This window comes from Adiantum capillus-veneris, chromosome 29, assembly GCF_014529385.1.
Source record: "Adiantum capillus-veneris isolate H3 chromosome 29, ASM1452938v2, whole genome shotgun sequence".
Classification (NCBI taxonomy): domain Eukaryota; kingdom Viridiplantae; phylum Streptophyta; class Polypodiopsida; order Polypodiales; family Pteridaceae; genus Adiantum; species Adiantum capillus-veneris.
In genome coordinates this window covers 101465741-101488476 of record NC_140959.1, presented here as the reverse complement: position 1 = coordinate 101488476, position 22736 = coordinate 101465741, and the positions used below count along the sequence as shown (strand labels likewise).

Genomic DNA, 22736 nt, shown 5'->3' with positions numbered 1-22736 from the left:
GGACAAGACCTTTGAGCATCTCAAGATGATATGGCAGAACTTCCACCAAGCTATTGACTGCGTTTTAAGATGTTGCCTGTGTAAACAACATATTGAGATGCAGGTTGAGCTCCTGCCTGCGACACCACCGAAATGAGAGTGTTTCAAGATTTGACTGGTGGGGGGTGTGAAGACCCTCTAAGGAGCAAGGCTAAAAAATAATGGCCGCTTTTTTTAAAGTGTGAACTCAAATTAAGAAAAAAGGTCAAATTCTCTGTGTAGAGAAGGCGCAACAGACGATGACGACGACGCTGTGAGGTTTGTTTAACTCGCAGCAGACTGTGTACGCCAATTCAGGAGTTGCTCAAGTGTCGAAATAGCGTCAGCATGGCAGGGCGATTCAATAGATGCTGAGTTTGAGCAAAAACAAACGCATGTCGATAGCTCCCAATTCTCTGCATAAGCGGTTGCTCCCGCGCCGATTCGACTCAAGCCGAGGCGAGCCAAAGCTCTGATACCAGTTGTTTGAACCTGAGGCTACGGGGGATGCAGCCTGAGGGCCATGGCGAGATGATGAGCAGCTGCAGAAGCGAGAAAAGAGAGAGAGAGAGAGAGATTCGACACATTAAAAATAACGCTATTCTTCTTATTATTTGATCGATGTGTAGCCTTTTACATATAGGCATACTTGCCATGCAAAAGAGACTCAACTCTAACTGATTTTATCCTGCATGCTATAGGGGCCTGTTCCCACTAGTTGACATCAGACATAATTTGGGCTTGAATACCCAACACTTGGCCTATGCTGGTCCTTTCGGCTCTGATCGGATTGCTCAGCCACCTCAACTTGCTTTTCCTTTTGTTTCAAACCCTCTAATGCATCCGAGGTTGTGGCAGGTTTTGTCTGTGATTCTGTTTGGCATTTCTTCCAGAATTATCCATGGATTATGTCCCTCTGGAGCATATGCATTCCTATCAATTTCCCTTTCATAAGTATTATCTGAATCTTCTCGGTATGAGACTACTTGGATCATACTTTGATTAGAAGGTGGTTCTATGGGTTGAGAAATCCTTACCATAGCCCTTTTCCTGGGGTAAAGGAGGTTGATGTCCCAACACCAGTTGAGATTTTTCCTGACCCAAGATTGCATTATTTGGCCCCACTTGGTACCTTGGAGGGGGCGGAAGTGGTTGTACCGCATGTGGTCCGTATTGTCTCTTTCTAACATAGTTTCGATTATAGAAACATTCGTGATTTTGTGGTTTGTCCATTTTTGTTATGTAGCACACCATTTCAATATTTGCTCTCTTGGCCTTTGTTGAAGGTTGCACCACTGGGTTGAATGGTCACCTCCACAAGTATCGCATTTTCGGGTGGGCGGTTTTCGTGTGTTTGGGTTTTTCCTGTTTCCTTGGTTTATCCTCCTGATCACTTCCTCGATCATTCGATCAACGTTCGACACAGTTGGGTTTTGCCCTCCCAATTTTGTCGTGGACTCACTCATGGTTGAAGAGGTGTTACTAGTCCCCTGATCTGTGTCTTCAATCACCTCCCCATATGCTTTGTAGTTATCTACAAGATACAACGCCTCTTTCATGACTTGCTCAAAGGTTACACATGCTTTCAGGTGCAAGTCCTTTTTGAGCGTGTCATTTCGCAATCCCTCTATGAAGAAGACTGATAGTCTTTCATCCTGAGGTAGTTCTTGAGCAGAGCATCTTTCTATGTACTGCTTGAAATGAAGCGATGCTTCCTTCACTTTTTCTTTTTCCTTTTGCCTAAATGCATAGATCTAGAAGACAGTGTGATGCTTGATCCCTCTTTTTGAGAATTCCTCAACGAATTCTCGGAGAAGTTGCTCAATACTTGGGAATTGAAACCAAGTCAGGGCAGTACCTTCCAATGTCAACCCAAATCCTTCATATTGAGTGTGGAAACCAGTTACCTGTTCCGCTCTCAATACTTGTTTGAAGATTGAAACATGGGCATACGGATCGCCATATCCATTATGCTTTTTGGGCAAGCATTTTGCCACCTGAGATGGTCGCATACGCCTGGCCTCTGCAACCATTCTAACAACTCCTGGTCCCCTTGGGATGGCTTCTCTTGGTTCGTAATCTCCTCTTGGTACTAACAGTGGTATCCTATCCTCCCTTCATTCATCAAGTCAATCTCATGTGATAGTCGGAGGGATTCCAGTGGTGTAAGTGAATTCAGGAACAGAGCTGCCCCTATGTGTGTTCATGGAAGCCCTAGTCGCCGTCGACCTTAAGGGTTCTGTTCTTGGAGCTCGTTCGTGTCCATAAGAATCCTCCACTTTGGTTCTCAAGGGGCTCTCAAGTACAGTCCCATGTCTGATGTGAGTAGTCGTGGTTTTTACATTTTTCGGATTTACATAGTATTGGTGGAGTGGTCCTCCAAAATATGTATATCTCTCTAATTCCTTATGATCCATTGGGGAGTACTTTCAGCCATACTTGTCCATTATGACCACCTGAATACTTCTACCCTCTATCTACGTGTAAACATACAAGTTTTTCCGGTCTGTTAATTCTTTGATGCGGGGCTCGTCACATCTGTAATAGAGTGTTTGTTCTCCATTATTGAACTTATAAAGCCCCACATATGTGTTGTCCGTGTTAAGGCGCTCGGTCTCATTGGTGCGTCTGAGTACCACGTTTTGTTTCTCCATTTTGGGTGGTGCATCGGCCGGTTCATTATCTACTTTGTCCTTGGTGCCGGTCATTCCCTATTTATCCACAATATAAGGGTTATGAACCACTAGGTACATCATTCCCTCTCGGTCGAAATATCTATCCTCGTCATAATCAACATCTACAAGGTCTCTGAACTCGCTCAGCTTATTTTCCAACTTAACTCAGTAGCGGTCCATTCCATCCTTATAGATTTTGGCTTTAAGCACATTTTCAAATTGAAACTTCAAATACAAAAACTTCACATCAGATGTAGGCTAAGAAGGACCTGCACCCATCGAAGCTGTTCCCTTAGGGTTTGACTTGTTAGAATCTTCAGTCATGAGGCCGTATGATCTCTCAGACGAAGTGTCAAAGAAACTCTCCTCTAAAATGGGTTCCAAAGGCGGCAGTGGTCTCTGATTCACACTTTCTTTCGTCGAGTGATTACTCCCTTGATCAAAGATGTTGTGGTTCCTATTCTGGTACAATCTTCCTGATTGCAGATTCATGAAGAATTGGTAACAAGAAAATCCAAACCGAGTTACCTCATTAAATAGTTTGAATCTCCCGTTTGTTCTTGCTTGCTGGGTAGTATCTTCTAGTACCTGCAACCTGTCAAAAATGTGCTTGATAGCTGTAAGCTTACAACTGTTCTTGTTAGTTCTTGCTTTTGTTCGACAAAACTTAGCACACAATTCCCTACACAACCTCAACAATTTTGATCCAATTTCAATTTTGAAAGAAGCACCTGGTTGCTATGGCCTAGCTCCTTGTGTGGTAAGTTTCTGTCTTTGTTCTGGCTCAGAGGTACATGGATCGCAATCCACGTTGAGAAGCCAATTGAACTTTTGTTGCTATCATCAGTTTTAACATAATTAAGAGGTCTTCCAGTACCATTTCTTTTTTGAAATGAATCTCAGGATTGGAGGCTAAGTTGATTTTGTCAGTTGCCTGAGCTTCAGTCAGTTCTGAGCTGTTGGAATGGTTTCTTGCTTCCAATTTCAACTCTGGAAGGACCACTAGACTCTCTGTGATACCCTCTAGCTATGGTACTAGTTTGATGTCAATTTGTGTCAGGGGAACATGGATCACGATCCATGTTCCTTTGTGCCAAAATACACTGAATTTTGTCCCACAGCTAGTCCTTGGCCTAGTGATGTTGACTATATGGTTTTTGAATGCCTTAAAGCTTTTTTGGACAGACAAAAGTCAGCTTTAGGGTTTATGTCAGTGCTTCCCCCCTTGATCTGCCACCTTTTGCCCTCTTTTTGAAATTTTCTGATAAGGGTCCTTGAGGATAAAGTGCTCCAATTGTTATCAATTCACTGCTTGTCCTTTATCAGCTCAAATTTCCAAAAAGGTACATGGATTGTGACCCATGTTTGGCAAGATTTTGGTATGACACTTTGTGAGCTGATCACACAAGGTATGATGATGCTATTCCCCAGTCTTTTTGGATTTGGTCAGTTTTTTCCAAGTGAAAAGCAGGGTTTTGTGTCTGTTTTGCGGTTTTTTGCAAACCACTCCTTTTCTGGTATTTTGACCAACTTTTTTCACTTTTTGCCTATGGCTCCTTTTGGGAAAGTTGTTCAACTAGTATTCAGGAGTACTTTGGTCAAATCTTAATGTCAGATGTCTACCTGGAACATGGATCGCGATCCATGTTGGGAAGCACCTGGGCATCAAATTTGGTTCTATAGATTCCTTGCTTCTAATTGGTCCCAATTCTCATCCCTTGTTGGATTTGGACAAATAAAATTTCAGTTTTTTCTTGTTTTCCCATTTTTCCAAGGTTTTGGTCTGCTCACTCCAATCTTTTGATTTTTATGACCTTCAAGCCCTCTTTTTCTCATTAAATTCAAGGTTCTGATGCCTGAGAGCCTATCCTAAGCAAAGGAAATAATTTTAGCACATTTTGCCAAAAAGGTACATGGATTGCGATCCATGTTCGGCAAGATTTTTGACAGGTTTTTGCACAGTCTTTTCCAACAAGTGTTTTTATCCCCTTCTTGAAAGTTTTACTGGGTTTGGTCCAGTTTTGAAGCTTTGACCATCACTTCTTCAATTTTTCCGAGTTATGGTCTTCAACACCAAAATAAGGTTTTTGACAGTTTTTCCCTCGATGCTTTTGGCCACAAATGATGGTGTGATTTGTTTCCTAACCTACTCCTATAACTGAAATGAATATGCAAACATAACTGAACTCAACAATACAGAAATAACAACAATGTGTGTGGTGGAATAGCCCTTTCCGAGCATGTGAAAAATCAAAGAACGAAATACTATCTTGTACTTCACTCACAATTTTCTTTGCTCTTAAGGAATAGCACTGGCTAGTCTCGGACTCCAGTCTCTATTAAGCACTAAACCTACGTCTAGCCGCTTCACTATCGATGGGTAAGCGGAACGGGTATCAAAAGCTTAAAGGGAGATTTTCTATTTTTTTTGTACACTGAGTCACTCACCACCTAAGGATCGGTTTCCCCGCCAGTGGCGCCAATGTTAGCGGGTCGCCGCGACGGACGTCTGCAGCATAGCTTTTTTGCGCTAACATAATGTCAATATGCAAGGAAGCGACTCGGGGTGGGGCACGGAGACTTAATGAGAGTGTCAATCTCACCAAATTGAACTCAAGGGCTACTCGTTCTATGACAAAAGCAAATCAACCACTTCCTAGTCAGACAATCAGTATGCATCCAATCTCAACACTCAACGTCATCACGCCTTTTCGGTATCCAAACGAATCCGGAATGTCACAAAACTTAAGGAGAGGTATCACAACACTTATGGACTCAATCCTACCAAGTTTTGTCACCATCTGGGAAGGTACATAAATCACGATACATCACAAAAAAATGTACAGAAAACTAAAACTAGAAGTCCTTGGAAAGATCTACCTTAAGCATAGAAACACTTATCCATGGTCAAAACATCAAAAAACAACCATTTTAACTCCCAAATCAATGCATTTAGCTCACAAACGGTACGTCGCGAACCATAACAGAATTGGAAATGATTACACTTAGATTGTAGAGCAAGAGACAAGGAACGCAATGTGCTATTCGGAATAGAATTCTGATTACCCGTTCAGGAGAAAAGAGGATTACAAGTTGTAGTCACAAGAAGCGTCCACAGTGCACGCTTTCTTTTTTCAGCTAATGATAATTTCTTCTTCAAAACTAAGTGTTTTGACTTTAAAAGTTAGGGGACTTTCCCATGGCTATCCGGCCTCTTACAAGGGGTAGACTCAGAGAAATAAAAAAAGGGTATGGTCTAATCTCATCATGATTACAACTCATCTTAAGCTGAATTACAAGGTTTTTTCCGCAAAAATAGAGTGTCCACTGGGTTTGGTGTGCATACGCCTGTATGCGCCCGTATCCACCAAACATGAAGCTTCATCTTCATGTGGATGGCTTATCACTTGCTAACCTTCGCATCTAATGCCTCGTCATGTAGGCAACCATATCCCTAGTATGGGATATATGCACGTCCATATGGCTACTACCTAATCCACATCCTCTTTTCCTAGAATCTCCTCTAGAACTTCAATTTCACCAAGCTCAAACGGTAAGCCTTTGCCTTCACATGGTATATTTGTCCTCTATTCATACACCAATTGTAGTTGGAGTGCCTATCACGTTACTGCCTCAAATCTAAGTCTTGGAAACCGTTTTGCATCTCTATGCGTGATAGCATCAAGAAAGATCCGCATTTTAATTCTTGCAAGTTGTTAGACATTAATAACTTAGATAGTTGTGTGTGTGTGTGTGTGTGTGTGTGAGTGAGAGAGAGAGAGAGAGAGAGAGAGAGAGAGAGAGTCAAGATTTTAAGAATACTCACTCCCTTCTAGCACACAATATGATTCAAACCTAGTGATTTTTCATTTTAACTCTCTAAGAACAATAAGTGTAGTTGCACCACATCTCTAGTCTCCATTGCATCTCTGCCCCTCCCTTGTCATGATGGACTTGGTGACCTCAGCCTCATATCTAATAAGCCAATTCTTGAAAGTTAGTTCCTCCTTAGGGCAGGAATATGTGGAACACTTTTGTGTCTTCCCCCTCTTCTACTGGAATCTCATTTTTTTGGGGGGTGGGGGGCGCGGGGGGAGAGAGAGAGAGAGAGAGAGAGAGAGAGAGAGAGAGAGAGTGTCTTCACAAAAGCAAGATCATTCGCATAAGTGGCTTCCATGAAGAACATCATGAAAGTAGCACCACCAATAGTAAAAACATTGCTCCAACCAAGAAACACTAGCTCAATACCATGATGACAAAGAATGCCCCCTCTTTTCGGTCTAGGAAAAGATATAAATTTTGAATTTCTGGGCAAACCCAAAAGAAAGAATGCCCCCCTCTTTTGGGTTTAGGAAAAGATAGAAATTCAAAATTTCTAGCCAAGTGAAAAGTATTTCCATTACTAGGATCTTTCTCACCAAACCCTATATTGACACAAGTGTTTCGTAATTTCAATCATTGTCACTAGATTTATCAAACGTAAAAGGAAATGGCTTTTAAAGCAATTTTTAGAGCCTTGAAGTTTGAAAATTATAAAATTATCATTCGTAGGTTACCTTTTTTGTTAAATTCACAATTTTTGTTTGTTTGTTTGTGTGTGTGTGTGTGTGTGTGTGTGAGAGAGAGAGAGAGAGAGAGAGAGAGAGAGAGAGAGAGCACATGTACCATCCACTCTTGTGATTTGTTGTTGAATGGGTGAGAGAGAGAGAGAGAGAGAGAGAGAGAGAGAGAGAGAGCGCACATGTACCATCCACTCTTGTTGTCATTTGTTGTTGAATGGGTGACGATAGACCATCCACTTTTGTTGTCATAGATTGCCTTGGTGATGTTGTGTTGATGATAACCGTGGAGGTGGAAGAGGGCTCTAGCTACTCCATGACATATTCTCTACAACTTTTGCCGGTCTATTGCTTGCTGAATCTCCTTTTTGCCTCATGAACATGGATGAATGCCTTTGAATATGGTGGTGGTTGGGGGTTTGGGGGGGGGAGGATACAGTCGGCTCTTGCTCATTTCCCTCCATGCCAAAAATGTGGTGGACCATACTCACTTTATGAATGATTGAAGGAGTTGAAGGGGGCATTTGTGCACCATGAGAGAGAGAGAGAGAGAGAGAGAGAGAGAGAGAGAGAGAGAGAGAGAGAGAGAGAGAGAGAGAGAGAGAGAGAGAGAGAGAGAGGAGGGCACCTCCAACTAACTCGGGTCTCGCATGGGGGTGGACCAAGGGTGCCTATTGATCTTGGGTGCTGGCAATTATCAGATGCCACGAATCTTATCTTCAAAAGTTTTTCCAAGCAACCAAGGATATTTTTAGGACAAACTAAGTGCAGATAACCTAGATAACAATGTTGTCGTCGTGTGTTCATGCCTTATGCATAACAAAAGGTGCATTGGTGATGTGGTTAAGGCATGTGTAGTGAAGATCCCACATGGTGGGCTACATCCTCGAGGGTACAAGGGGAGAGATTACTCTTGTACCCGAGATTACTACTTTGCAAAATCTCCATCATAGATCATAGAGCTTAAGGGGTGTGATGACCACTCATCACACCCATCCTCTTGTGGCTTTGGTAGGCTAGTTAGGGTTAAGGGGGGACCTCAACACTAAAGGGCACATGGTAGTTAACGAAGCTCGAATGGTGGGATCTACGGCAACAAAGTGGGGGCGCCAGATGCAAGGTATATCCGGTTGTTATATTTTAAAGGAGCGGTGTTTAAGTTTACTTTTTGTGTCCTAGCTTAGCTGTGTTTGCAGAGGTTTTCTTTATGAGTCTTTGTTTAGCCATTGGGGACATCAAAAGGCACGCAGGCATGTGATAGGGCGTTGGGTTGCCACACTGCAAGTCTTGGGTTCAAATCCGAATGCGGTCGACCACATGGACTTCTTTGGCGTTTAATTTCCTTGAGATACATGTGCTTTGTTCTTTGGGGTCGATCCCATCTCCAGAGGTTCATCTAAGACCCCGTGGGACTTAATGTTGGAGGGGGGACCAACCAAAGAAATTGCACAAGGAAAATTTAGTTGACGTGAATAAAGCAAAAAATAATAAGGGAAAATTACCAAAATACCCCTCCATTTTGCTGAAATTCCCAAAATGCCCCTCGTATTTTCAGAATTCCCAGAATGCCCACTTATCCAAAAACCTACGAATACACACTTTCGCCTGCAATGTGAGCAAAAACCTACATGCAAACCAGATGTGAAAACCTGCAAACTGTGCAAAAATTAGCCGGACGTTCTCTCAGCTACTACAGGGCATAGAGAGAGGGCATACACAATGAGGCTATACCTTCTCTCTCTCCAATGCCCAACCTATATGCAATAGTGTGGGTAGCCTGTATGCAGGTGTGAGGGCATTCTCTTCTGTGTACTGTGGAGATTGTGCAAGAACAAAGGCATGCAGAGGAGCCTCTATGAGATGTGTGGGTAGATTATTATGCTTTACAATTGTGCAGCAAGATAGTGCATGACACATATTGAGAGCAAGAGACCTTTGTATGTATGCAAGTGTGGTAGTAAAGAGAAGTTGTGAGCAGATACACGAGGGAAACTATAGTTGAGAGTAATGCAAACATGGTTGAGAACAATGCACCCGAAACTACCATGTCTATGACTCTTTCGGTCGGTGCTCAATTTGAGTCTCTCAGTGTAATGGTTCGAGAACATGCCATCAAGTGATAGGTCTCATGTAGAGCTAAGGCTTGCTAAGTCAGATCGATCCAGGTACACCGTTGTATGCAAAGCCGAGGGATGTACATGGTGCTTACATGCATCTTTGATCTGTGGTGGTCCTGGTTGTGTGGTGAAGGCATTTCTTGATGAGCACACTTGTGGTGGTGCTTCACAGCTTGGAAACAAGGAGGCCACTGCCAAATGGGTTGCATCAAAGTATGTTGAGAAACTTTGAGATGACCCAATGTATAGGCCGAAGGAGCTCATGGCCGATTTGCGTCGAGAAGTTGGAGTTTCAATTTTGTACAAGGTTTCTTGGAAGGCAAAGAAACTTGCTTTGGGTATTGTTCCGGGTGATCATGCAAAATCTTATGGAAAACTTCAATCTTACTGTGACAAGCTTGTGGCCAGTAATCCAGGTTCTGTGGCCCATTTGCAAAAAACCTTTGAAGGTCGTTTTTATCGTTTGTTTCTTGCGTTTGGAGCATGCATCACTGGCTTTTCCCATTGCCGTGACTTTATTGGGTTGGATGGCACATTCTTGACAAGTAAATATCTTGGTGCTTTATTGACAGCCGTAGGGATTGATGCTATAGGGGCTTCATTTCCAATAGAATTTGGTGTAGTAGATGCAAAAATGAAGACAATTGGTTGTGGTTTTTGCAAAATGTACGTGATTGCATTACGTGTGTTAATGGGGTCACTTTTGTGTCAAACAAGTAGAAAGGTCTTCTACCCGCTGTAAAGCTTGTCTTTCCAGGGTGTGAGCATGCATATTGTATGGTCATTTAGATGCAAAACTCAAGAAGAAATGAAACAATGGGAATTCATTCAATGGTTTTGGGTAGCAGGTTATGCTAACACTAATATCGACTTTGACGAGGCTATTCAAGGGATGAAAGCCATAAGTCTTGGTGCAACGGACTACTTATTGTCCACTTCTTCCCCGTATCATTGAGCAACGATCCATTTTAAAGGCAAGCGTTATGGACATCTTACATCCAACATTGCAGAGTTGTTGAGTGCATGTTTTCTTGAGGCTAGAGATAAGCCTATCATATCTATGCTTGACATTATCCATCGTCAACTAACAGCTTGGTTCTATGCATGTAGAACATAGGGTAAGAAGGCATGTGAGTCTTTGGGAGACAGAGTGCAATTTACATTGGTTGCAAATGTAGAGAAAAACTTGCGCAACATAGGAAATGTTTCTCGTCAATACCGAATCTTGCCCTCTAGTGATATAATATTTGAAATCTTGAAAAATAAGAGAACATGTGTGGTTGATGTACATACAAAGTCATGCTCATGTAACAAGTGGCAAACATTTGAAATTCCATGTGCTCATGCTATTCTTTTCAAGAGAGAGTGTGTTCAATCGTATGCACATAAGGCATATAGTATGTAAGCCTATTGTGATACTTATAGTGGTGTCATAAGTCCAAATGTGGATGCAAGCAAAGATGCTAATGATCAATTGAAACCACCTGCAACACACTGGCCACTTGGGCGTCCTAAAAAACTTCGTATTAGAATTGAGGATCGCTTCAAGGAAAAGTGTGCCTTCACACACTCTTGTTGTGGTGGTCTTCGCCACAACGAACGCACTTGCAAAGCTCCAATTGTAGATTGATATACCTAGTGGGGATTTGGATTCATTTTGTATTAGAAAGCAACAACAAGAGTACTTACAAAGCTCCAATCGTAGATTAATATGTGGAAAGAATTGGCTTCATTTTGTATTGGGAGACCAGAATGCGTGTGAGGGGTTTTCTCTCCAATTTGGCTTCATTTTGTATTGGAGAGCTAGAATGTGTGTGAGGGGCCATCTCTTTGATGTGGCTTCATTTTGTATTGAGAAGCCAAAATGCGTGTGTCGTATTTTCTCTTTGTTTGGCTTCATTTGGGATTTTGGGTATCTTGGGAATTTTCAAAAATTTTAAGGGTATTTTGGAAAATTTTAGGTGTCTTTTGTGGACGGATTGGGAATTTTAAAAATACAAGCTTGCACGACCCGCCTACCGGCGGGTCTAGCTTGCTCTTACTATGACACAAATTAGATTAATGACACACATGGTATTCATAAGTTCATGGTACACACACACACACACACACACACACACACACACACACACACACACACACACACACACACACACACACACACACACACACGCACACACACACACACACACACACACGCAAAGAGCACAACATGGTTTTCATTCCAAATAGGAGCCAATAGTTTTGTTGCAAAAAAGAGGCTTCTTGATAAGACATAATCATCAGAAACATAAGGGATAAAACATAAGGAATCCCAACCCCGAAAAGAGATCACCATCAACCAAACCCATTGTAGAAGGCATCATTTAGATTGAAAGGGAAGCTTGCGATAGACACAGGTTCAATCCCGTAACATCCAAGGCCCAATGTATCGCACACTTCGTCCAGGTCACCTTGGAGTATCATCGACAACATACATTCTCACTTTCCAATTCTCTGCTTCAAATCCAAAGGAAGGTAGTGCATTTATGGGCTGTTGATACCCTATCTCTCTAAGAGAGACATGACCCTGTCCTACTGCCTTGTCTAGCTCTAAGGCAACATGATAGTGTCCTATGAGTCCTAAATAGCACGTGGACTCATATAGACCTACCAATAGATGGGTTGGATAATAGTGTTTTCTACACAAAAGAAAGAGTATGTTACGAAAAATCCAAACCTATTGCAAGACATAAATAATAATAATTCAAAAGCCATACCTTATGACATCAAAGTCTTCTAAGATATGGACAACAACATTTGTAGGTATGGGTCCCCTCCAAAAAAGCGGATCTATGCTTCATACAACACGATTAGTATGCTTTAATCATTCAAACTTTAAAGTGAGGCTCACTTTTTTTGTAAAGTTTCAACAAATTACCTTGAATATATTCAGATACCCTATCCATTGTGTATTTGACTGTAGATCGGCTGGCCATCTATAAACAACAACAAAAATTAGGATTAATATAAAACTTCATTTAACAAAAATTTAATGACAAAGAGTAATGCATGGATGAAAGATAGTATGATATCTTAAACATTTCTGACCTCTAGCACTTCTTTGTAGACAATGTTTGGGTTGCAAGCCATTGTATTTGCATTTGAATTTGCTATCGATGCTTGACTACCATCTATTAAAAGCTTTATGGCAGTAGAAGAACGCACGCAAGACATTGCTACATAGAGCTGACCATGAGTAAAAATAGGTGTAGCAAGGTACAAACCTAAGAATCCAAGTATTTGACCTTGTGCCTTGTTGATGGCAGTAGAAGCTTAAAAGCTTTATGGCAGTAGAAGAACGCACGTAAGACATTGCTACATAGATCTGACCATGAGTAAAAATAGGTGTAGCAAGGTACAAACCTAAGAATCCAAGTATTTGACCTTGTGCCTTGTTGATGGTCATTCCGAAGGCAAGTCTCACAGGAAATTGTCTGCTCTTCATTTCAAAAGGTAATCCTTGAGAACCTCCTATGATAAAGTCGATCCTTGGTATGAACACATTGTCTCCAACATGAGAACCTGTGATTACTTCTGCCTCAATGACCCTGTGATAAAAATGCTTACATTTCAATCTTGTCCCATTGCATAAACCACGCCTTGGATCCAGGTTGCGAAGGAGCATGATTGGAGCATTCTCTTTCAGGTGCAAGCAGTGTGGTGGGAAGCCACCACCAAGATCCAATGTGTTTAAAAACTCTATTGGATATAACCCACCATTACAATCTGATGTACAAAGAGAATCTGCATTCAAGTATTTTTTGTCAAGTCCTCTCATTTTATGCATAGCCAAGACATTGATTATGGAAACTCCTTATTGCGTGGTGCAAGAATACCTCTGTCCCTAAAGAAGCTTGCATGTCTTTGGACATTTTGTAAGTCACCATATATAGCATGAATTAGGCCTTGAACATTGTTATCTTCGACTATCATACTACTTGGAAATGCTACAGTATCAAGTAAATCCCCATGACATACATTCCCATTGCCAATGTCTAGTACCCATTTTGCAAAGTCTCTCTCAACCAAGTCATTGGAACAATGAAGTACACGAATATTCTCTATTAGCTTCAGAGTCTTCACATGTTTCCATACATAAGATCGGCACAAAGAGGCATCAACAATATCTGCTCGAATTCCTTTGGGCACATCTGGTAAAATTTGTCTAAAATCACCCCCAAGGAGAAACACCTTTCCCCCAAACAATGCATCACTTTGCATAACATCTCTCAATGTCCTGTCCAAGGCCTCAAAAGCATAACGATGGACCATGGGAGCCTCATTCCAGATGATCAATGATGCTAATCTCAAAAGCTCTACAAGTTGACTATTTACTTTGATGTTGCATGTTCATTTAGAATGCACTTCTATTGGTATCTTAAATCTCGAATGTGTTGTACATCCATTGCTAAGAAGTAAAGTTGCAATTCCCGAGGATGCGCATGCTAAATCGACATTCTATTGACCACGTACACGACAAAGTAGTGCATTATAGAGATAAGTCTTCCCAGTTCCACCGGGTGCATCCAAGAAAAAAACTATCCCATTTGATGAGTCAATTGCTTGCATGATTTCGATATAAGCAACTCTTTGTCCACAATTCAAAGATGCTTCCATACGAATGGCTAAAGTCATTTTCTTGTTTGCATTGAACATCCTCTATTCTGCTATCAAACCACTCCCACATCCAGATAATACAGAACGGTCTACTTCGGGCATCCCAGAGTAGTCACAAAGTTGTTTCCCATATGATTGAAGCAGAGACTCCAAGCTCCATAATGCTTGATTCTTAGCTATCTCATGGCATACACCCTCATCACTTGTACATTCATGAAAATCATAAACATAATCCTCAGAAATCTTCAAGGAGAATCGATGCCACATTGTACCTAGACATAATGGCTCACAAAATACCAAGATCATAACAAATAGTTGTCGTAATTGCAAGCCGGTACTTGTACAGCATGATGCCTCTTGCAAACACATAAACAATTCATCATCATTTTGTAGCAAACCCCTGGCACTGCAAGCTTCCTTGAAAGTGGCATAGGTTTGTCCGTTGAAAGTGCGACGCTCCTCAAATGATTTACAACCCTTGCATATGGTAATCAGCATACGCAAATAATAAAGATCGCCTGCATTGGGAACAACATTGTACATTCTCCCAATAGTATCACCTCTTTGCCTATGTGACCACACTTTATTAGTGGGGTTCCAAACCCATTCAGAGGGAAAATCTATATATAATAAATCAATTGCTTCTAGATATTGTTGATTTGCTACAAGCCACTCTGTAAGTGTTGTCTTCCTATTATCATCATTATTCACCAAATTGGATATGTCAGTAGAGTCTCCAAAAGCAACCATATTCTATTGTGGAAGATGCACTTGCAAACACAATATATCAGGCTTTTCCTCATGCAATGAGAATCCAAAAATTCTCCAAATTGCCTCCAATGCGGATACATAGCGTGCATCTAAATAACTCTTGATTTCATCAAGTATACCTTCTCCATCTTGGAGCACAACCGTGGCCCTATCATGTCCTTTGTACACATACTTATAGAGATACTTCACTGTTGATATGGTTGAGCATATCTCTACATTTATGTGAGCTTTAAATCTTAGAGACAACAATGGATTATAGGGAACAATCCATCTGTTATCAAGCCATCTTGCTTTTGAACCACATATTGACAATCATCTCGCCGCATATACCTTGAATTTCCATCACCATCAACAGAAGTAGATTCACAAAACTCGCGTGGGTATTTGAATCTACATCTTCGATCTACCATGCATGGAGCATTTGGATCCAATGTGCCACACCGACCATGAACATTGCAACGACTCACAACATCATACAAATCAGGAAATAAACTTTTATCTGGAAGTTCAGCACAAACCATTCTATCGTAATGCCACATCTCTGTCGGCTTATATTCGGATGCAAGAATCAGTAAGATATGAGCATGGGGAAGACCTCTCTTTTGAAATTCTATCACACAACATGTCCAACAACCTTTCCAAAGATAGCCCTTTTAAGAAGCAAGTCCATCAAATCTTTGAATTTATGTTAAAAGACACATGTAGTCAAGTCAGGAGGATCAGAAGCAGTCTGTCCTGGCAATAACGCATCTTCTATTTCCTTCCACCTTGGGTTGCATGTGAAAATTATAAATAGATCAGGCTTTCCTCTCTTACGTCCAATTTCCATATAATCTTGATAGAGTTGCTGCATGTACCGAGGTCCCCCCACAAAAGATGAAGGCAATACAATTCTTCTTCCAACATTAACACCCATGACCCCATGCGCATTGTCACTAGAAGCAAGCATGTCTGCAAGGCCTTGATACACTTCTGCACGGATTGATCTTTGATTGTTTCTAAACCATAATAACTGACTCCCCCATAGTACTGTACGCATCAACAATGTACTGCTGCAACAATCGTCCTCCACGTAAAAGGCATCCTATGGTGTCACTCCTAATCTGCAACCTAAAAGTGTAGTATTGTTTTTTTGCAATAAATTGCTGCTCATTGATATGATCGATGTAGGTTGGAGATCCTTTTAAGCCCCCCATCATGATACTGCAATAGAATATCACGATGGCCAATGTTGCTCTCATCTCCTTGCCTTGGCATAATTGCTGCAACCTCAGATCCATGTGGAGCTTAATATTGCCAATCATTTGTACGATTTTCAGTAATGACCATCTTCATGTTTGGGATTCCTTCATTCCCTATTGTTGTAGCAGCAAACCAAAAGGCATTTGCATATGGGTTAACACGATGCATCATAGCCTGCAAACTATGCAAGGAATCTCTATCTAAATTTGGCACATGATGCAATCTATTGTTGAGCTCATTCTCTGTATCAAAAAAGTACAATTGTGCAAAGCGAGGGATCTGATCCACTCTTTCACACGGTGTCATGGGCCCAATATTATGGTAGATGGCACCGTGAACTTTAAAAGTGTACACACCTCTCCCTCGCGTAAGTTGCTCATCAACATGAGCACCCAAAGAAGCAAAAGCCAATACATTATTATATGCTCTGATGTGTTCAAGAATTTTTTTGCTCTTGGTAGTAGCACCTTGCATCAATTCTTTGAGCTCCATTGGCGGATCACTCAAAGGAAGTAATTTGACTTTTCCTGATAAGCAACAATACTTACCTACAAATGTGCGTATAGACCTACCTTCAACCTTCCAAGCACATGCACCACAAAAGGAGCACACAAAATTTAATCCACCCAAGTTGTGGACCAAGCATTTTCCATGGTAGAGGACAAGCATAGAGTCATGCTTCAAGATTGTTGCATTTGGATAAATGCAACGAATAGATAGACAATAATGCTCAATTTTAGAGAATCCTCCTTCTTCAAAATTAATGCAAGGATGTTGTTGACCCTCCCAATTGTTGGCAACTCCAATAACAGAAGGTACTTCTAAAGGTCTAGTGCTTTGAGCATTTGTAGTACAATTTTCAATATGCATAGCCATTGCATCCATTTGTTGACTGCCATGGCTTAAATGCATGATATTCCTAAAATACCCAATGGGATTCACTGCAAAGATCATTGAGCCCTAGCTCGTGCTGTTTCTCGCCTAGCTTTTCGAGAAATGCTACACAATCTAGCTTGATGTGTGTGTCCTGGGGACAAAAACCGTGGTCCGGACACCATCTGTGTTAAATAAATTTTTAAAAGAGTAATCACTTAGGGTGGCCGGTTTAACACCAATCAAAAGGTTGTCAATAAAGTTGAGTCTTCTAAATAGGAAGATTTGCATCTATCTAATATGAGCTACCAATCTACTTGTCCTCGACCATAAGTTTGGCATGAATAACTTTTCATTCCATATCTCCTTTCCTCCCCCTTTCGCTACCTCTCCGTTTGTCTTTCTACCCCTCCCTATATCTTTTTATGGTTTCCTTTTTGTTTATTCCCTACCCCTAAAACCTTCTTTCCTCCCCTCCTCTCTCTCTCTCTCTCTCACACACACACACACACACACACACGCACACACGCACACATGCGTGCGCGTGCACACACACACATAGAGCTTTTCATGCATGTGTTCCTGAGAGAGAGAGAGAGAGAGAGAGAGAGAGAGAGAGAGAGAGAGAGAGAGAGAGAGAGAGAGAGAGATACTACAATGATAATTTGAAGTTTTGCAACATCATTAGTTCAAAAAACATTATATTTTTGGATATGATGCAGTAACACCCCCTTGTGCGTTAGGCATGGCAATGATAATTTGAAGTTTTGCTACATTATTAGTTAAAAAAACATTACATTTTAGGATAGGATGTAGTAACACCCCCCCGTGCGTTAGGCATGACAACACAACTAAGTCTCCTATTGATGGCATTCAAGCGATTAATTGCAATTTTTAAGGTCTTCATCTTAGACCCTAAATCTGCTACATGCGCTTTCAGAGCTTCAACTTGCTCCTTGTTTTTTTTTGTTTTCGGAGTCAGATAGGGCACGCTCGGTCGCTCCCCTCATACACCAAAAAAGTATACAAGAAGAACGACCAGGACTATGCACCCAGAAACCGAAGGCATACGCTTTTGTCACTAGTTTCCTCTGGACTGCGGGAGTCTAGAATTATCTACACTCTTAGGGCCATCTTGAGAGACCCACTTCACCACGTGGATTTGGGCGTGACAGCGACCAAGTACCTCTATTCAGAGGCCCAGGTACTGCGGGACTTGCTTCGGTCTTTCCTTTGGAGTTGCCTCCTCCAGGTAACTTATCGCTCACCTCACTAAACTACCTTTGAAACCCGACGGTTTTCCCCTAGGAAATGCCATACCCGCTTGGAAGGGCATCGGCTCACATGCTCCTTGTGTTCTTTGAAGGTCCTAATCTCAAACCCCAAACCTATTACATGTGCCTTTAAGGCTTTAACTTGGTCCTTGTGTTCTTTGAAGCACAAAGACAATTGTTGCACAACCTCATTCTGGAAATTTTCCATGAATGTATAGAGTTCATGTTGATTGATTTCCAAACGTGTAGTTTTGTCCTTGATTATATACCTAGTCGTTAGATTCATATAACATGGATATATATAGAGAGGGAAATAAAAAAATAGATAGGGGAGGGGAGGGAGGGGGGGGGGAGGGGGAGAAATATGTATAAGTGAATTATGAAAATCTAGGAGAAAGAGATTTGTCATTGTTAGAGAGAGGAGAGAAAGAGAGGGAGGGACAAACTTGTGATTGCAAGCCATTAGATGTAGTATTTCTCATGGGCAAGCCATTAGATCATTGCAAGACATTCTATGGTGTCTACTTTCGAGACCTGCTAACTAATTTTTGGTGTCATGGCATTGTGTTTAGTCATGAATACCATATATACATAATGTTGAACCTATCCCATAAGTATATATAGTCATTATTACCTTGCCGACGTCTCAAAATGCATTCCACCATGATCATTGACATCTTCGAGTTCTACTCGAAATGAGGCACTAAGCGTTTTTCTACGATCGTATCATCACAATATAACAACTCCAACAGTGTTCGGGAAAAACGTGTCTCAGCTATTTCAAAAATGCGAATTGAAGGCAAGAGGAAAAGGAGAAATTCCGCCCCAAAACAGTGTAAAAACCCAAAAAGTATCCCTAATTTTTTAAAATTTCCTCTTGGCAAACTAAAGGAAAGGAATAAGCCCCAACATCCCACTGCCAAGAATAGGTGATACCAATCTTGAGAAAATATAGTTTTCAATGGAATCTTGAGAGATCCTAAGACTCTCAAGTTTAAAGTAAGTGCATAAATGCTAACGTGTACACAGAGGTCTCTCTTTCATCGACATGTACACATATGCACCAGTTCCGCTCTCTCTGCATGCAACGAACCTCTATTAACATGCTGCCCCACCAAGACGTTGGCAAATACACCAAGGTGCATTGAGAAGAGGGAGAGGCCTCCTTGGTTGCTTCTTGTGGCCGGTAATGTTGATAGCATGGATGGGAAGGAGGGAAGAGGGCATCCAGGTTTTGCAGATGGGCTATTATAGTAGCATTGTTGCCTTGTGAAACGATGGCCGACGACGTATAGCAAGACCAATAGGCAAACCCGCTTGTGCGTGCGGGGGGGGGGGGGGGGGGGGGGTTTATGCCTAGCATGGATAAAATTTTCGATGAGTTAGATAGAGGGCGCAAAGGTGAAGTGGGAAAAAGGGTATGGGGTAGAGGAGGCGCACAGAAGCAGTGTTGTCTATGACAAGGAGGCAATGTGATTCAAGGAGGGCTCTCAGAGGCGAATCAAAGAAGGCATAGGGCGAGAGGGGGGCAAAAGAGAGAATATTCTTTTGTAATGATTTTTTTGAAAGACTCACCAATAGGTCTCCCCAACATCCCACTGCCTAGAGTAGCTCCAAGGTCCTAGCATAAACATTTTTTTGAGCTAACTTACATAGAGTAAGTATAGAAAAATTCAAATGAAAAAATATTTTCAATTCATGCACTACTGCTGGGGTGGCAGCGGCGTTGGCCCCATGGGCGACGATGGAGATGGCTTGCTCCTTCTCACTTGCTTGTTGAGCAATATGGCTAGCTGGAGGGCGACGATGGAGATGGCTTGTAGCAGTGGCTTCAGGCTACACAGCTCATCATCAGCTGCGGCACGTGGAGTTTGGTTCTTGCTGCATGCGACATGGCGCTCAGCCGACGTTTGCGGCCTGGGCTGGCCAGGAGCACGTGAGTGGGCACACTGTGTTGTAGGTTGGCACATCGCATTGCAGGTTGTGGCATGGCGCCCAACCAACGTTTGCGGCCTGGGCTGGCCAGGAGTATGTGAGTGGGCACACTGCGTTGCAGGTTGGCACACCGCATTGCAGGTTGCGGCATGGAGCTCAAGAGGCAGGTAGAGTGGGGTTGTTGCTGTCTACGGCATGGCGCTCAGGAGGCAGCTGGAGTTTGTATGCATGGCGGGTCTGAGTTGCACTAGCTAGTATAGGGACGGGGCCAGAGGCAGGTGGAGTTTGTCTCGCTTAACGTTACTCCAATTATAGAATATACCCCCCCTCAGTACATAGCCTCGCCCTCAATTGCACACACACACACAGAGAGAGAGAGAGAGAGAGAGAGAGAGAGAGAGAGAGAGAGAGAGAGAGAGAGAGAGAGAGAGAGAGAGAGAGAGAGAGAGAGAGAGAACCTGGACAGCTGTTCGTTAGCTGGTTGCGCCAATGAAGAGAACCGCCTAGCAACAAAAATAACATTAGGTGTCTACATAATGTGGCGGGAGAGAGCCAAATTGTAGAGACAGAGTCAGTATCTCGCTCACCTTGCAACAATGTCCTTGGGTAGCAGCAGCGAACCTTTTACATAATGTGGCCGGAGAGAGCCAAATTGTAGAGACAGAGTCAGTATCTCGCTCACCTTGCAACAATGTCCTTGGGTAGCAGCAGCGAACCTTTTCATTCATCGATGCTTTTATATCACGACGCAAGGTGAGTTGAAGGGTCATCATTTTCTTGTTTTCTTGCAAGGTTGGCTCCTCAGCTCGCCTAACCTTTTCTTGCGGCTCCTCAGATCGCCTCGCATGAATATTTGAGCCTCATCATTCATCAAGGCTATAGAATAGAATTTGAGCCGGAATGTGCTTTTGAAGACACATAGCAGCCTGAATTTGAGGCTCGGTCATAACGAGGTACATTTTGGGAATTTCAGTGAATTAGAGGAGTATTTTGGTAATTTTCCAAAGAAATAATGAGGAAGACGGAAATAGTAACCGTTGGGTAGGGACAACGGTAAACGAGCATGTGAGTGAGCGGAAGCCCAAGCATTTGGGGGAGAGTATATATACGGAAGTGAGTGCAAGCACCCGCATTGAGAAATCGAGAGAAACGCCCGCAACACATAGAGAGAGCGGCCAGCTCGAGTTGGGTTTCTTGCTCTCTTCTCTCTCTCTCTCTCCATATAAATCCGCAGGTCTGTGAGTGCAAGAGGCCCTCCTGCTTTCTGCGTGCAATGGCACGTCTTCTGGAGCTGCAGCTGTTGGTGGGTGTTGTTGTGGTGGCTCTTCTCTCTCCCAGCCTTGCCACGGTTTACACAGTAGGAGGCCCTGCTGGCTGGACCACCCCCTCTCGCGCCAAGGTTAACTACACAGATTGGGCTTCCAGTACCCTCTTTGAAGTGGGCGATTCCCTTGGTATGGATATATATGTGTTTATTCACGTGGGCGGATTCTCTTGGTATGGATATGTGTGTGTGTGTGTGTGTGTATGTGGGTCTCCATGCTTGTGTGTGACATTCATCCTTGTGTGATCACATTTGCGCATTTGGTTGCATGTCATGTGAGTATGTGTGTGCATGTGCTGTGTTAATCTTGCGTGTATGCATGTGTAACTTGTGTATGTATGTGGGTCTCCATGTATATTTGTGCATGTGTTGTGTGTATGTGTGTAGGTTCATGACCCGCCCTTCCTTTGCTTGCAGAGTTCAACTATGTCTACAAGGCCCACACCGTGCTCGAGGTCATCAGATCAGATTTCAGATATTGCAACAAAAGCAACCCCCTGGCGAGCTTCGACGACATGAACGGCAAGACAATTGTGGAGCTGACCAAGCCAGGAAACTATTACTTCATCGATGGAGTGGGTAGTCACTGTGAGGAGGGCCAGAAGTTTCAAGCCAAGGTGACAGGGGAGGCACTTCCCGACATTCTAGCTCCGGCTGCGGAGCCATCGGCAAGTCCTGCAATTCCACCTGCTGTCGCGGGAGCACCGGCTCTCGCCTCTTTCCCTGTCTATGCGCTGATGGTGTTCCTCTTCATTGCAACACTATCTCTTCATCAGGATGTGTTGTAGGGGGGAGCTTGTCTCAAGTTATCCTATATCTGCGAATTTGCTATCATTTTGGGCCCTCTTTGTGTCTCAATTTATCATGCCTAACTAGCCCTATGAATATCCCTACTGCCCTTTTTTTGAAGTTTATGGCTCTTCACATTCTTTTTGGCACCTATTTTTTGGAGGGATGCTCATCATTTCCAATGAGGTGCCCAGTTATGTAACACTTTTTATTGATAATTGAGATCGAGATTCTTTTGAGCAGACTTGTATGAAATGGCAAAAAAAAAAAAAAAAAGGCAGAGTGTGTTCTGTGTATCTCTTTACTTAATGAATAATGCCTCATAATTAAGCACTTGATAGTATGCAACCCACTTTAACCCACTTTGGAGAGTACACTAAAGGGGAACTACCTTCAAGGGCCACCAGACCCTTACTTTTTTGTACCTTTGGGGTACACAAGGGGTGGTTTCCACACACACCCCTGGCCTATAACAAGGGCTTGCAGCATCGACAAGCAAA

The 22736-nt window shown here is 42.5% G+C and overlaps 3 protein-coding genes across 3 annotated transcripts; 2 read left to right on the top strand and 1 right to left on the bottom strand.

Annotated features, from left to right (window-relative positions):
* Positions 1 to 9631: 9631 nt before the first annotated feature.
* Positions 9632 to 10111, top strand: LOC147419670 (uncharacterized). Its single transcript, XM_086505836.1, has one exon. It carries the CDS (start codon positions 9632 to 9634, stop codon positions 10109 to 10111), a length of 480 nt encoding a protein of 159 aa, XP_086361962.1.
* Positions 10112 to 12071: 1960 nt separating this feature from the next.
* LOC147419669 (uncharacterized) lies at positions 12072 to 13683 on the bottom strand. The gene is made up of 5 exons (XM_086505835.1): positions 13248 to 13683; positions 12716 to 13155; positions 12460 to 12597; positions 12290 to 12347; positions 12072 to 12088 (listed from the first exon to the last, which is right to left on the bottom strand). The coding sequence occupies exons 1-5, from the start codon at positions 13681 to 13683 to the stop codon at positions 12072 to 12074; spliced, it is 1089 nt and encodes a 362-aa protein (XP_086361961.1).
* Positions 13684 to 21253: 7570 nt separating this feature from the next.
* On the top strand, positions 21254 to 22478 carry LOC147419668 (mavicyanin-like). Its single transcript, XM_086505598.1, has 2 exons — positions 21254 to 21577; positions 21865 to 22478. Exons 1-2 carry the CDS (start codon positions 21397 to 21399, stop codon positions 22233 to 22235), a joined length of 552 nt encoding a protein of 183 aa, XP_086361724.1. The 5' UTR covers positions 21254 to 21396; the 3' UTR covers positions 22236 to 22478.
* The last annotated feature ends 258 nt before the right edge of the window (positions 22479 to 22736 follow it).

Coding starts and splice junctions, on each gene's coding strand:
- LOC147419669 (XM_086505835.1), bottom strand. CDS start 13,683: ATGGTCCATCGTTATGCTTTTGAGGCCTTGGACAGGACATTGAGAGAT. Junction 12,598..12,715: donor TCTATGTAGCAATGTCTTAC/GTGCGTTCTTCT, acceptor ACTCATGGTCAG/CTCTATGTAGCAATGTCTTG. Junction 12,348..12,459: donor TCTACAAAGAAGTGCTAGAG/GTCAGAAATGTT, acceptor TGTTGTTTATAG/ATGGCCAGCCGATCTACAGT.
- LOC147419668 (XM_086505598.1), top strand. CDS start 21,397: ATGGCACGTCTTCTGGAGCTGCAGCTGTTGGTGGGTGTTGTTGTGGTG. Junction 21,578..21,864: donor TGAAGTGGGCGATTCCCTTG/GTATGGATATAT, acceptor CTTTGCTTGCAG/AGTTCAACTATGTCTACAAG.
- LOC147419670 (XM_086505836.1), top strand. CDS start 9,632: ATGGCCGATTTGCGTCGAGAAGTTGGAGTTTCAATTTTGTACAAGGTT.